The sequence below is a fragment of the Hylobates moloch genome, unplaced genomic scaffold (assembly GCF_009828535.3).
Source record: "Hylobates moloch isolate HMO894 unplaced genomic scaffold, HMol_V3 SCAFFOLD_1, whole genome shotgun sequence".
NCBI lineage: Eukaryota > Metazoa > Chordata > Mammalia > Primates > Hylobatidae > Hylobates > Hylobates moloch.
The window spans coordinates 60,118,777-60,132,024 of record NW_026652276.1 but is presented as its reverse complement, the minus strand read 5'-3'; the positions used below and the strand labels follow the sequence as shown (position 1 = coordinate 60,132,024).

General features: G+C 36.9%; 1 protein-coding gene across 10 annotated transcripts in view; it reads right to left on the bottom strand.

Moving 5' to 3' along the window:
• PDE1A (phosphodiesterase 1A) overlaps positions 1-13,248 on the bottom strand; it is a 465,582-nt gene that overhangs the window by 108,827 nt on the left and 343,507 nt on the right. For all 10 annotated transcript variants that reach the window (XR_009214035.1, XM_058440471.1, XM_058440478.1 and 7 more), the window contains one exon: positions 9,831-9,944. Coding sequence is in view for 9 of the 10 variants with exons in the window: in XM_058440471.1 (XP_058296454.1) it covers positions 9,831-9,944 (114 nt within the window). In the remaining variant the exon portion in view is untranslated. The remainder of the gene's footprint in view (positions 1-9,830; positions 9,945-13,248) is intronic.

Sequence of the window (13,248 nt, the reverse complement as noted above, 5' to 3'; positions counted from 1 at the left end):
TATATAATCCTAAGCAAGTGAATTACTTTCTTTATGCCTTAAATTTTTTAACTTTATAGTAGAAAGAATATAAGTATCTAATTTATAGGCATTTTTGAGAATTATATGGAATCATATATGCAAATTGAATAATATGTTGCCTTGGATTTAACTGTCATACAATTTTCATTATTATTATCATTATTAGAAAAGAATAATATTTAAAACATCTTTTTAAAATGCAGGAAATATTCATTTATATTACATCGAATCAAAACATCACAAATAGTCAGATCTTATTCAACACATAGAGCTTTTTTGTTAGTCATTTCTCAAAAGATCTGGTCAGGTTTTTTCCCCCTTTTCATGAGTGAGGCTGTTTTTGAAAGTTTGTAGAAAGTAACACACCACAGATGGACAGAAAATAGGAAAACCAACCAAAAAGTATTGCAACTTTTTCTAAGTGATTTTCACACTCCACCTACAGGGTGAGAACAGCCTACAAACACAACACTCCAAACAGCCACCCCTCCCCACAACTCACACCATAAAAATGGAATTCAGAAAAATCATTACTTGATTTTTAATGATTCACTGAGCTCCAGCAGCGTCTTAGCACATTTTCCTCAAACTGATTTCCTCAGGGACTTTTCCAAATGGAAATAATTTGAAGAATACAAGAGCCCATATTTATAAATGCTAAGCAAATGATAAGCAGTTTCCTCCTGTCACCCTCGTGTTAGTCAGGGTAATTGAGTCATGAGCAGGTCTTTACAGGGGGACTTTGGAACCATGGATAAAATCACACAATTCCAGAACAAAAAGGGACTAGAGACTTTATCTTCCGCGTGAAAAAAACAATGATTAGAGACTAATCATTAGTAGGAGCAAAGCCAAGAAAGGAGTTGCTGAACTGCCAATCAAGGGCTTTCCACCACATCCCACACAAACCCCAATCCAGGTCCCCTGTTTGTGGCACTAACAGAAACATTTTAGTTTTCACTGCAGAGAGAACACAGTTGTGGTTTGAGAAAGCACTCTCCTCCATTCTCAGTTCTTAAGCGTTATGACTTAAATAGAGTTGACCACCTATCTTTCTCATGGGATGCTTGACCACTGACCTTGTATATTCAACTCCCCTGGACACAATTACTGGTTGAGGGATAAATATGTTACCTAACTAGAGCCAATGAAACGTAAGGATATGCTTATCAGATCCTCTGGGAAAGAAAACTTTTCTCATTCCTGTTGGATTTGATGGTGTGAGGATGTGAAGCTTGGAAATACTGTCACCATCTTGCCACCAGACAAAACATCAACGAGCCATTCCAGAGCAAGCAAAACAGAGGTGGACCTGCTGACATAATTTGTGCCCTAGATCAACCTATGTTTATAGTCACCACTAGCCATCAATATTTTGGCCATGAAAGCCAATAAGTTAATCATTTGTTTAAACTGGCTTGGTTGGGTTTCCTGTCACTTACAATTGAAATATTAATAAAAGCCGTTCATTAGCCCAATCTATTTCTCTTTTTCCTCTCTCTTATTCTGACTCTAAATGCCAAAGGAGCACACGTGAGTGAGTGCCATCATGATGTGCAGGTTGTAGTGATTAAACATAAAGAGTTTGCTCTCCACATCATTCCCCAAGTTTAGCAGCTCATTATTCATACGTTAGCCATAACTATTGCAGCGCATTTACCCATGCTAAGCAGCTGAGTTTAAAATGAAATACTGAGTTTAAAATGAAATCTTTCGGATTTTACAATGCTAGTCATGTTTTGCTTACTTGAAGACCCTTGGCTGTGCACTAGTTAGCTCCAAGTTCATCTATACTTTCTTTTTCTTTTTTTCTTTTTTTTTTTTTTTTTGAGACAGAGTCTTGCTCTGTCACCCAGGCTGGAGTGCAGTGGCATGGTCTCAGCTCACTGCAACCTTTGCCTCCTGAGTTCAAGCGATTCTCCTGCCTCACCCTCCCAAGTAGCTGGGACTACAGGTGTGCACCAGCGCACCTGGCTAATTTTTGTATTTTTAGTAGAGAGGGAGTTTCACCATACTGGCCAGGCTGGTCTTGAACTCCTGACCTTGTGATCTGCTGACCTTATGATCCACCCGCCTCGGCCTCCCAAAGTGCTGGGATTACATGCGTGAGCCACTGCACCTGGCCACATCAACATTTTCAACCATTGTTTGGCTATTTCCCTCTTCCTAGATAAGTTCCCAAGGATGACTTCTTGACCTAATCTTTCTAGGAAGCATTTTTTTTCTTGTCATGCTAAACATGTTTTTTAAACTTTTTGTTACTGGGCTACAGATACCAGCCTTTCATCCTAAAAACAATGTGAACAAAAACATACAAAAAGGATTCCTCAAGTATATGTCCAAATCAGTAGATTGGTCTATCTCTGTTTTTTGTACTCTAGCAAATTCTGGAAAAATAGTCTATACTAATTTCTTCACGAAGCCATTCCACATTAATTCCTCATAGTATCATCTTCTGGCTGGTAGCTTTTTCTCTTTGCTGAAACTCTACTTCAGGGCATTAGGAATCTCCCAACTCATCCAGTGGTTCACACTGTGGCATTTGATTTACCCTTTTCAGTAACCCTGCTTTCTGCTAATTTGGCAATTCATATTTGTCATATATGCCTGTTGCTTTGGTGTCTATTCTTTCTAGTCTCCTCTTTGGTAACTCCATGCCTTGCCTTAAATACTCATGTTTTCCTTAACTACCTGCCTGCCCTTAACTACCCTCCTGTTCCACACCTCCAATTTTATCCCCTCCCTTGATTTAAATTACTAGGATAACATGGTAGCCCGTTTTGATATGGAATTCCAAGCGTTTTTTAAACCTTAATAGTTGAAAGTGAAAAAACTTTGACATTTGAAAAGTCAAAAAATTGGTTTAGTCTACATAGATAGGCTTTATTTTACCTTCAGTGCAGACTAACTTTTTTGTTTTATAAAAAATATTTTGAATAGGTCTTTTAGTTACACTAAAAAAATTAAGGGCTCTCCTCTGGCATTTAGAAGACTGAGACACGAGATTCCAAGAGGCTAAACATCTCCAGAAAGTAATGCTCAAGCTTGTCTTCACCATGAGCATAGCTGCATCACTCAGGTTCTGTGTCCTTTAGAAAACTGTCATGTTTTTTCTAAATGTGAATTTAGACTGCACAGTCTTTTAACATAGGGATTGATCCTTAGAGATGAATGACATTAATTTTGATTGCCCCCTATCTTTATTTTGGTCACAGAACTTGAGGTCCTGAACTCAGGACAGCAAGACATGTCAAAAGGACTTCTGTAGTAGAAGCTCTCTGTGACATGGGCATCAGGCATTAGAGGATGCAGCAAGATGCTTGATAAGGGACCTCTATGAAAGGGCTTAAGTTGTAGATTTTGAAAGCATCTATCGGCCAGGAGCGGTGGCTCACGCCTGTAATCCCAGCACTTTGGGGGGCCGAGGCGGGCAGATCACAAGGTCAGGAGATCGAGACCATGCTGGCTAACACAGTGAAACCCTGTCTCTACTAAAAATACAAAAAATTAGCCGGGCTTGGTGGCAGGCGCCTGTAGTCCCAGCTACTCGGGAGGCTGAGGCAGGAGAATGGTGTGAACCCGGGAGGCGCAGCTTGCAGTCAGCCGAGATTGCACCACTGCACTCCAGCCTGGGCGACAGTGCCAGACTCCTTCTCAAAAAAAAAAAAAAGAAAGAAAGAAAAAAGAAAGCATCTATCACTAATGCCTTATAGCAGTTATAGCTGATTTTAGCTTCAGTATGGAGAACAGGAGGAAGGGATTGAGCTCATGCTTGGGATCCTGGCTATAGATAGCTGGACTTGAGGAAAAAAAATAGGTAAAAAGAAAAAAATGCAAAGGAACAATTCATCAGTCTGAAGCCAGAGAGCTGGCTGCAAAGGAAAGTGACAGCCAGGACAGACTGGTGAAATAAGTAAACATTCACTGGCCATTCTCAAGAACTTTAGGATGGAGAACATGTTCAAATAGTAACGGAGCTCCAACTATTGAAGATTAGCATCAAAGTAAAGGTATTTAAAAATTCTGAGACCCTTGAGTTATAATTCACATCTCTAATTGGCACTATATTTCTGAGCTTCCATGCACATATATCTAGCATATTCCAGACATATTTTACCTTTAGTCCTCTTGTTAGAAGCCATGTCTTTAAGAATAGGCAGGGAGAGCTTTGCCAGAGAACAAACTCATTAATACTCAAAAATGCCTGCAAGTCTAGAAGTCTAGACATATCTGGTTTGGAAGTCTGACTCTGTATAAATTCTTACCCCATTCTTACCCCATGTTACTCCCTCTGGTTATCAGTTACTGTTGATACTTGGTGTTTCCTCCTTGTAATCTGTCACTGTTGCTTGGGTCTCTCTCTACATCTCACTGTTTCTTATTTGAGCATTTGTTCTTGTGCCTAGGTTTGTCTTCACAATTCTAGACCCATTTCTAGCCACCAGCTGCCTGTACAATTTTGCTCCTGATTCTGATTACCAGTGTGTCTGGTATTCATTTCAGGTACTCAACAGGTATTTGTTAAATGAGTGAAGATTCCTTGAAAAGTCCCTCTACTCAGTGATTTCAATGATCTTAGCCTCTAATGTACCCTAAAATGTCACTCAATTTCTTTCTACCAGACTAACTTCTCAAAGTACTGATTGACATCAATGCAGTATCTAACCCCAAATTAAGGATCCTTAGATTTAGCAAGATGCAAAAGTCAACTGATGTTTTTACAGAGATAATGTGACTCTGTATTAAGGGAAAGGCACTCTTTTCCATAATTTTATGCTTTCATTCCTTGGTGACCAGCACCCACCTGTTTTCATTTTCTCAGGATTAAAAACTGCTCTCAGGGAAGCATTTGATACCTTCATTAGAATATGTAAATCATATACCTTCATGTGTTATGTATCCCAGAGTTATTTGCATTTTACTCATACGTAACAAATAAGAATTTTATTTAAAATAGAAATATCTTGTTATTATTTAAATTTTACTGTTAGGCATTGTTACACATTTAATTCTCATGTCAACTTTATGAAGTGAACATTGTCCTTACTGTTATTTTGTAGATGACAAAGCCAGGGATGTAAAGTAACTTCCTTAAAGAAAGAGCATTAAATAGAGAATCCAGGCTTCGAACAACCTACTCTTTCTGAATCCAGAGTCTAAGCGCTAATCATCGTAATTATGAGACAGATTGGTTCATGTTAACCAAAGAAAGTTATAAATTGTGTTTTTAGGAGGTATTAGTAGGCACAATACTCATCTTGAAAGTATACCTCTCAGGCAGCTGCCTGCCCAGCCATTCATGAGGCCAAAGATGCTACTTTGCTTGGCAATATCCCAATCCAAATAAGGAAAATCGAACATATTTTTTTAGGCTACATGTTTCTGGATTAAAACTTTGTAAGTTTGAAAAACAATAGCCTCTAGAGACACTTCTGAATACAAGACTCATAAAGGATTGGCATTTGCATTTGAAAATGTCTTTTAAAAAATCCAGCAGTCATATTCATTAGCGTATTGTGCTATTATCTCTACTAAGAGTCAGAATTCAGAAACTGTTTTTATTTTTCTCACCAAAATCATCTTTAAAGGGAGATTTTTGTTTTGATTGCTTTCTTAACTGAAATTCTGCAGTCATTAAGGCTCTGTATGTGTGTGTGTTTTAAACCAATTAATAATTTGTGTTTTTACACTGCTTTATTTTGTGCTGACTTTTTTCTTTCAGTCCAGCCCAACTTTCAAACAATACCTCTCTGGAATACTCATGGAATCATTTTTTTCTAGAAAGAGAATTTTCTATCAAAAAACATTTCAGAAGTCAAAAGGTTTTTAAAGTTTAAAAGCAACTAAATGCTTCTTGGACCTGACTCCTTTTACATAATCTCTGTTTTACTGATAGTTTTAAGGGAAACGGTACTTTAATAACTGTATGGACATCTCAACAGAAACATCCTCAGTTGACTGCTGTGTGTCTTACTAAGTATATAGAAAATCAACCACATAAATTATTATTGTTCTAAAAATTCTTAAGCTGATATTTTGATCATAAAATCGCAGCTCTTAGGAGATTTGTAAGAGGTAATCTTAGGTCTGACCTGTGGTATGATGGTAAATGTTTAACAACAGACTCTCCAGAAAAAAATAAACTCTGATTTGTAGCACGTTATTTGTCATGGGTGTGAATACTCCCATGGTAGCCATTTTCAAGCTAGCCACATGAAATTACTGAAGGCAGAATTGGAAAGAGATGCCACACAATCCGTACACCACTGGGGCTGATGATCCTGACAACCTGTGCACTTTCATCAAACTTCAGTGTCTCTGAAGTCACCTTTTCGTCAAATGTTAGAAAAGGGATGAGTATGAGAATTGCACTTCATAGCCCAAGCCCTAGAGTCAGACTGCCAAGGCCCTAATCCAACTCTTCAACTCCCTGTCTTCCCTTTGGTAAGCTATGTAACTTTTCTGTGATTTAAGTTTTCTCATATACAATCTGGTAATAATAGAGTTTCTATTTCATAGGACTTTTATGATGTTTAAATAAAATGGTACGTATAAAATGCTTAGAAGATTTTTTAGCACATAGTAGGCCCTTAATACGTGTTAGCTACAGGATTTACAATTCCAGCTGTCACAATGTTTTATATGTTGTCATCTAAATCTTTCAGAGGTCATCAAAAACCATTCTGTTTTATAGGAATACTCTGAGAAGAGCCAGGTATAGAGGAAGGAGTACTAAGTAAGAAGTCATGGGTTAGGTTTTAGTCCCAGTTGTGCCAACACTTCCATCCATGACCTGTGTCAAACCATTTTCCTTCTAAGAGCTTTAATTCTCTCATTAGTAAAATGTAGAAAGTAATAATCATCCTGCCAATCACATAGGATTGTGGTGACACTAATGCAAGATAATGAACCTAAGAGCCCTTTGAAGATGATACAAATGTGGGGTATTATTATCAATCCAATTTAAAACTCATGATGCCATGGAAGCATTATAATAAAATAATAAAAATTTGGAGTAAATATTAGGAATAATGTGGTGTTAAGAGATGGAATGTTTTGTTATAAGAAGGAAAAAAATTAATGAATTTCTACCACAAAGCAGGGCAGCATTGTGCTCAACCTCTTTTCCCCGCAAAAGAGCAATTTTCAAATGAAAAAGGGCTATACTTTAGGTATAACATACATTTAAATGAGTTAGGGATCACGGGGAACTAAGTTAGCAAATATCCATGGAGTCATACTTTTCAGGGAAAGGAAATGCACCAGAAAAATGAATAAATAAATAAAGCATATAATAATCTATTAAATGACAGACAGGATACTTAGGCAAACCAGGTAGTTAGCATTATGCCATTAGAAGGTGAATAATGAAATCTTCAAATCGTTCTTTGGTTCTTAAGTTTTATAGATAAATAGAAAAGAAAATATCTGTTCAAGAACAGATTGAATAAATCTTAAACCTGTTAAGTTCAGTCATCTTGTGAACAATAAGAGCACACATAAAAATGAGGGAGCAAGGGAAAAACATCAGGTATTTTTAAAATTTGCACTTTGGATTCTGCTTACTTAGAAGAATCATGTACATTCATACACATCCAGTAAACATTCACCAAGAAAATAATTTCTTTATTTCTCCTTTCTATTTCCTTCTTTCTTTCCCTTTCTTTCCTTTTTTCTTTTTCTTTCTTTCTTTCTTTCGTTCTTTCATTCTTTCTCTTTCTTTTTCTTTTTGTTTCGCTCCCTCTTTCTTTCTTCTTTTATTCTTTCTTCTTTCCTTCTTTTATTCATTTATTTATTGACATGATCTCACTCCATCACCCAGACTGGAGTGCAGTGGCACAGTCTCAGCTCACTGCAACCTCGGCCTCCCTGGCTCAAGTGATCCTCCCACCTCAGCCTCCCAAATAGCTGGGACTACAGACACACGCCACGATACCTGGCTAATTTTTGTGTTTTCTTGTAGAGATGAGGTTTTGCTATGTTTCACAGGCTGGTTGTGAACTCCTGGGCTCAAAAGTGATCTGCCCACTTCAGCCTCCCAAAATGCTAGGATTATAAGTGTGAGCCACTGTGCCTAGCCTGTTTTCTTTTCCTCACATAATTTATCCAAGCTATGCTTTAGTAGAGGAGTTTCATTCTGCAGACAAAGAAAGAATCGCTTGTGCAACAAAGCTCTCAATATGGCCTCTTCTGCCAGCTATTAGTAAAAATTCTCATTGTCAAATATTTTAAAAATCAGAATACAATAAAAGGATACTTTTAAGTTTCCTTTTTCAGTGAAAAAAAGAAGAATGAAAGACTGTTTATGTAGTATACTACCTTCCATGAAAGGATGAGGGAAAAATACAAAATAAAAATATGTAATAAATCGCTGGAAAGATATATAAGAAATTTATGAGAAACAGAGTAGACTGTGACCAGGATAGAGGCAAGAATTTCATCATGTGAATTTTTTACTTATTAAACTGTGTGTGTGTGTGTGTGTGTGTGTGTGTGTGTGTGTGTATCCGCGTGCCTGTGAAGTCCAGTACACATAGGTAAATAAAAACTAATGTTATTTAGTTGCCCATCCGGTTTAACATTGCTCATGTTCCCCAAGCTTAGCCCTGGGACAGGCATGGACACCTGCAGAGTGGAAGGGGCCTAGTGGGTGTCCTCACCTCCATATTCCCACTCACTGCTGCTTCTGGTTGTTTAGCAATGTGGTGCAAGACGCAGGAAATTATAGGACCAAAGGGTCTGGCTAGACTGGTGGTTTTGCTGTCATCTGTGTGACAAATGCCCAAATGCTGCCTACTTTTTTTCTCCTGGGGACCATTTGTGGGTCCTTCAGAGACAACTTGCTAATACCAAGAGAGTACTTTGAATCTATATTTTCTACTATTTTAGCTGAATTTTTATAATTCCTACCCTGGCTCTTATACCATCACTTACTCTATGCAGCCTCTTTTTCACTATTTGACTTAAGTAGTCTTTGGTACTTTAAGAGACCTCTATTCTACCTGCTTTATGGCTGTGAAAAAAATTAGCACCTTTTCCATGTCAAATGCTGGAAATGCATGCCTCTCTCCCCACAGGTTCCCTCTTACCTCTGAATTCACAGGTAGCCCTGATTAGCCTATCACTTTTATCCTTTCTGAGCGGAGAATTAGGAACCAGATATCTTTGAACACCAAGAGACACTGGTCACATCTCCTGGATTTGCCAAATATCCTCCAGGGGGTGAATAGCCTCCTTGAGGGTCACAGCATTAAGCTGGCAACCCTCTTCAAATAAGTCCCCCTTTCCTAATCTCCTTATCACTGCTAATTATGAGACTAGGTTTGGATGATCAAAAATACACATTTGGGATGCCCCTTAGCAATCCCTGCATAGAGGGCCTGATAGACACATCTCATGAGAATGTGTGGGCATGTAACATCCATTTTCCTAAAGGGACTCTGAAATTTGAGATAATAGGGAAAATCCTTACATCAGTGAAAACCAATATAAGCCTACATGTAACTCTGACATTTAAAAGTCTGAGCCCAAGGAGAGTGAGGGTAGGGGAAGAGGAGACTTTTTTTTCACTTTAGTGTTTGACTATTTTATGACATTCAAACATTTGGATTAAAATGTGTATTAATTTTAGAGAATCATAGTCCAGTTAATTAGCTACATGAAGAAGAACCTTTCAAATTTTAATAAGATTTGATTCTGGTTTCACAGGAAGATATTCTAAATTCCTGTTTGAGATAAAGGAGGGTTGAGAGAGGAAGAAAAAGGGGAGTAAGTCAAAGAAGATTAAAGAGAAGAAGGTTAAAACTTACCTCGTTTCATCGATATAAACTGCTTCCAGCACAGATGCCGCATATTCAATATTCTTCTTTAAGTCAACGACGTTAACGTCACCTCTTTCCAGCTGCTTCACTAAGCATCTTAGTCTATTTCAAAAAAGTAGCCAAAGAGAGAAACAGCAAGGAATTTATTGTAACTATCTGGAAAATAGTACAGTATTAAATACACTCAGTTAAGATTTTTAACATAGCTATTTCTAGGTCAACAAATAGCATTATTTTCAGAGATTTTTTTTGATATAATTAAGACCGGTCTTTACTATGTAGGGAATTATTAGGTATTATATTCAGCTCTCAATAATATTATGAGTATAGGTAGCTAGTTTAAGTACAATATTTCAGAGATAGTCTTCCTGAAAATTCAAGACAATATAGACATTTTCAGAAAAGTATATTCCTATAATTCATTCTATGGTTTTTCTGTTTTTTCAATGTTGGCACTAGGAGAATATTCAAAGGATGCTCTTCTTAATTCACAGTTGCAAAAATATGGAACCAACCTAAGTGCCCATTGACCAATGAGTGGATAAAGAAAACGTGATATATATGTACCATGGAATACTACTCAGCCATAAAAAGGAATAAAATAGTGTCTTTCGCAGCAACTTGGATGGAGCTGGAGGCCATTATTCTAAGTGAGGTAACTCAGGAATGGAAAGCCAAATATAGTATGTTCTCACTTATAAGTGGGAGCTAAAAGGTGAGAATGCAAAGGCATCAGTATAATATAATGGACTTTGGGGACTCACAGAGGAAGAGTGGGAGGGGGTGTGGGATAAAATACTATATATTGGGTACAGTGTACAGTGCTCGGGTGATGGGTGCACAAAAATCCCAGGGATCACCACTGAAGAACTTATCCATGTAACCAGAAACCACCTGTACCTCCCAAAAAAACTACTAAATAAAAAATTAAAAAATAAAATTAAGAGAAGACTTCATAAAATAAAAAAACAGAGTGCTTTTCTGACTGCTAGATTAGCTATTATTCACTGTATAAAGCAACAAAGACAAAGACGAAAGGCAAACGTTATTTAAAAAGTTAACTGAGACTAGAAAAAATATATGTATGTGTCCATAGTGTATTTACTGCACTCGTTTTTTACTTGAGGCAAATTTGAAAATATTTTCTCATGTTTGAGTCCGTAAGATGATGTGTCCCAATGCTCTGAGGAATTTTAAAGTATAGAACTCAGCTAGATTCCTGAGTTACAGAAACCATGAGATAATTAATTTTAGTGGGTTAAGCCCCAAGCTTTGAGATAATTGTTATATAGCAATAGGCAGCTAATAAAGTAAGGTGATACAAATTACCTTAACAAGTTTGTAACAGCTTTGGCAACTTCTATGCATTAAATTGTAAGTGGTGTGTTTCTGAAGATACTGCTCTTTACCAAGTACAAAAGGAACATATTCCTTACTCTCTCCATACTATAGATAAGCAATATGAAGATAACTTGTCTATTTTCCTAAGTCATCAGACAGAATTTAATTCCATTCTATTCAGAGGTATTGCAAAAGAGAGAGTAGATTGCGGCTACTTTTAGGCACTCCCTTAGAGATAATTTAGCAGACTTCCTAGCAATTTATTTTGGATAATTTTCAATGGCAAGGGTGAAGATACAAAGGCAAGTTAAGAATTTCAGCAAAGGTATTTGACATTTCTCCACCCATAAGAAATAGTTCATTTCTCTATGGGAAAAAAAAGACACACCTAAATGAAAACGTCTTACTCAGGAAGCTGTAAACAATTACTTTTTTGGTGCCATTTACTTTTGTATCATAAAATATCAGCAGGCATTAACATTGAAAAATAAATTGTATATACCAATAAATAAGTCTTATGAGTACAGAATAAGCAAAACAAAGCACAGCAAAAATGCAACCAAAACAGGTTACTTAGAAAGGAAAAATTAAGCCTGGCTTTGAGGCTTGTCTGAAACACCGAATGTGATGATAATGGATCAAGATACAGAGGGTTTTGAGATTTTTGTAATGCTTATGACCCAAGAACATTATTCTTAGTCAAACTGTCCTTTATTTATGAAAGTAGAAGATAGAGATTTTGTTTTTGTTTTTCCATAGTCCTGCAATAGCTGAGAAATATACTATCATATGTCTTTCTTGTGAAAATTACTTGAGTTCAGCTTGGTTGTATAAGGTGGTTTAAAAACAACAGTACTTCAAAGGGTTGCCTTCCTTTTCCCTGAAAAACTGCATTCTATTTTTATTTGTTAGCGATTTTCCCACTAAAAACACTACATTTTCTAAGCTCTCTTGAAGCTAGGTATGGTCACATGACTAAATTCTTGCCACAGATGTGCATGGAGGTTGTTGGTGAGACTTTCAGAACAGTTCTTTGGAGAGAGCTAACTGTGCTGGAAGGAGTTCTCTTGCTGTCTGGAATGCAGCGGAACTGTCTAAAAGCCAGCAGCCATCTGGGATCATAAATGACCTGGCAAAAGAAAGCCACACACTAAGCATGGTAGAAAAGAAAAAATGGAAGTGGCCTGGATATCATGCTACGGGTCCACCTGAATGAAATCGCCCATCTCTGGATTGTTTCTGATGCAAGAACAACAAAAATTGCATTTAAGCCACAATTATTTTGAGGTTTCTTTTATATGCAGATGAACCCAAAACACACTGATAAATGAATAGAGAATGAAGCAAAATAAGGTAGTCAAGAATGGAGAAATCTTCATTATCAAATGAGATGATGAGTACCCTGGGAGACCATGGACAAGTGCATTTCCTAACTCACAACAGCCTGTGGTTGTTCCTAGGGGATTCATCCCGTCTGCAACTATAACTGGTAAGACTTGTGAACATCAAGAGGCTCTAATGCTTGCACAATGAACATGCCCTTTCACACACAGATCTCAATGTGGTTTAAAAACAAAATATTATGAATTATGTCTTGATAATTCATAATTAGATATATAAACCTATAATTGGACATAAAACTTCTACTGGGGGAAAACACTTCTGTAAGGTTTTACCACCCAATTAGAAAATGTAATTGCATATAGTTATAGCTCAGTAAAACCATATCCCCTCATACACACACACGCACACGTGCACACACACACACACACACACCTATATTCACTATGTCAACCCCAAAAGACTGAATAGAAATGTATATTGGGGGGTTACTAGGACTTGTTTTTTCTCCTTCACTTGTACTAAATTTTCATTAATGAGTGCACATTTCTATTTACATAAAAAGGAAAATCTTTATATTGTAAAAATATTATTTACAACTAGAACACGAGCTTAATGGAATAATTTATATTATTATTACTACCCTAATTGTAATCATTTATATCATTACTATCCTAATTGCGAATATGCTTTTGTAATCAAATTATATATACAACAATCCTCA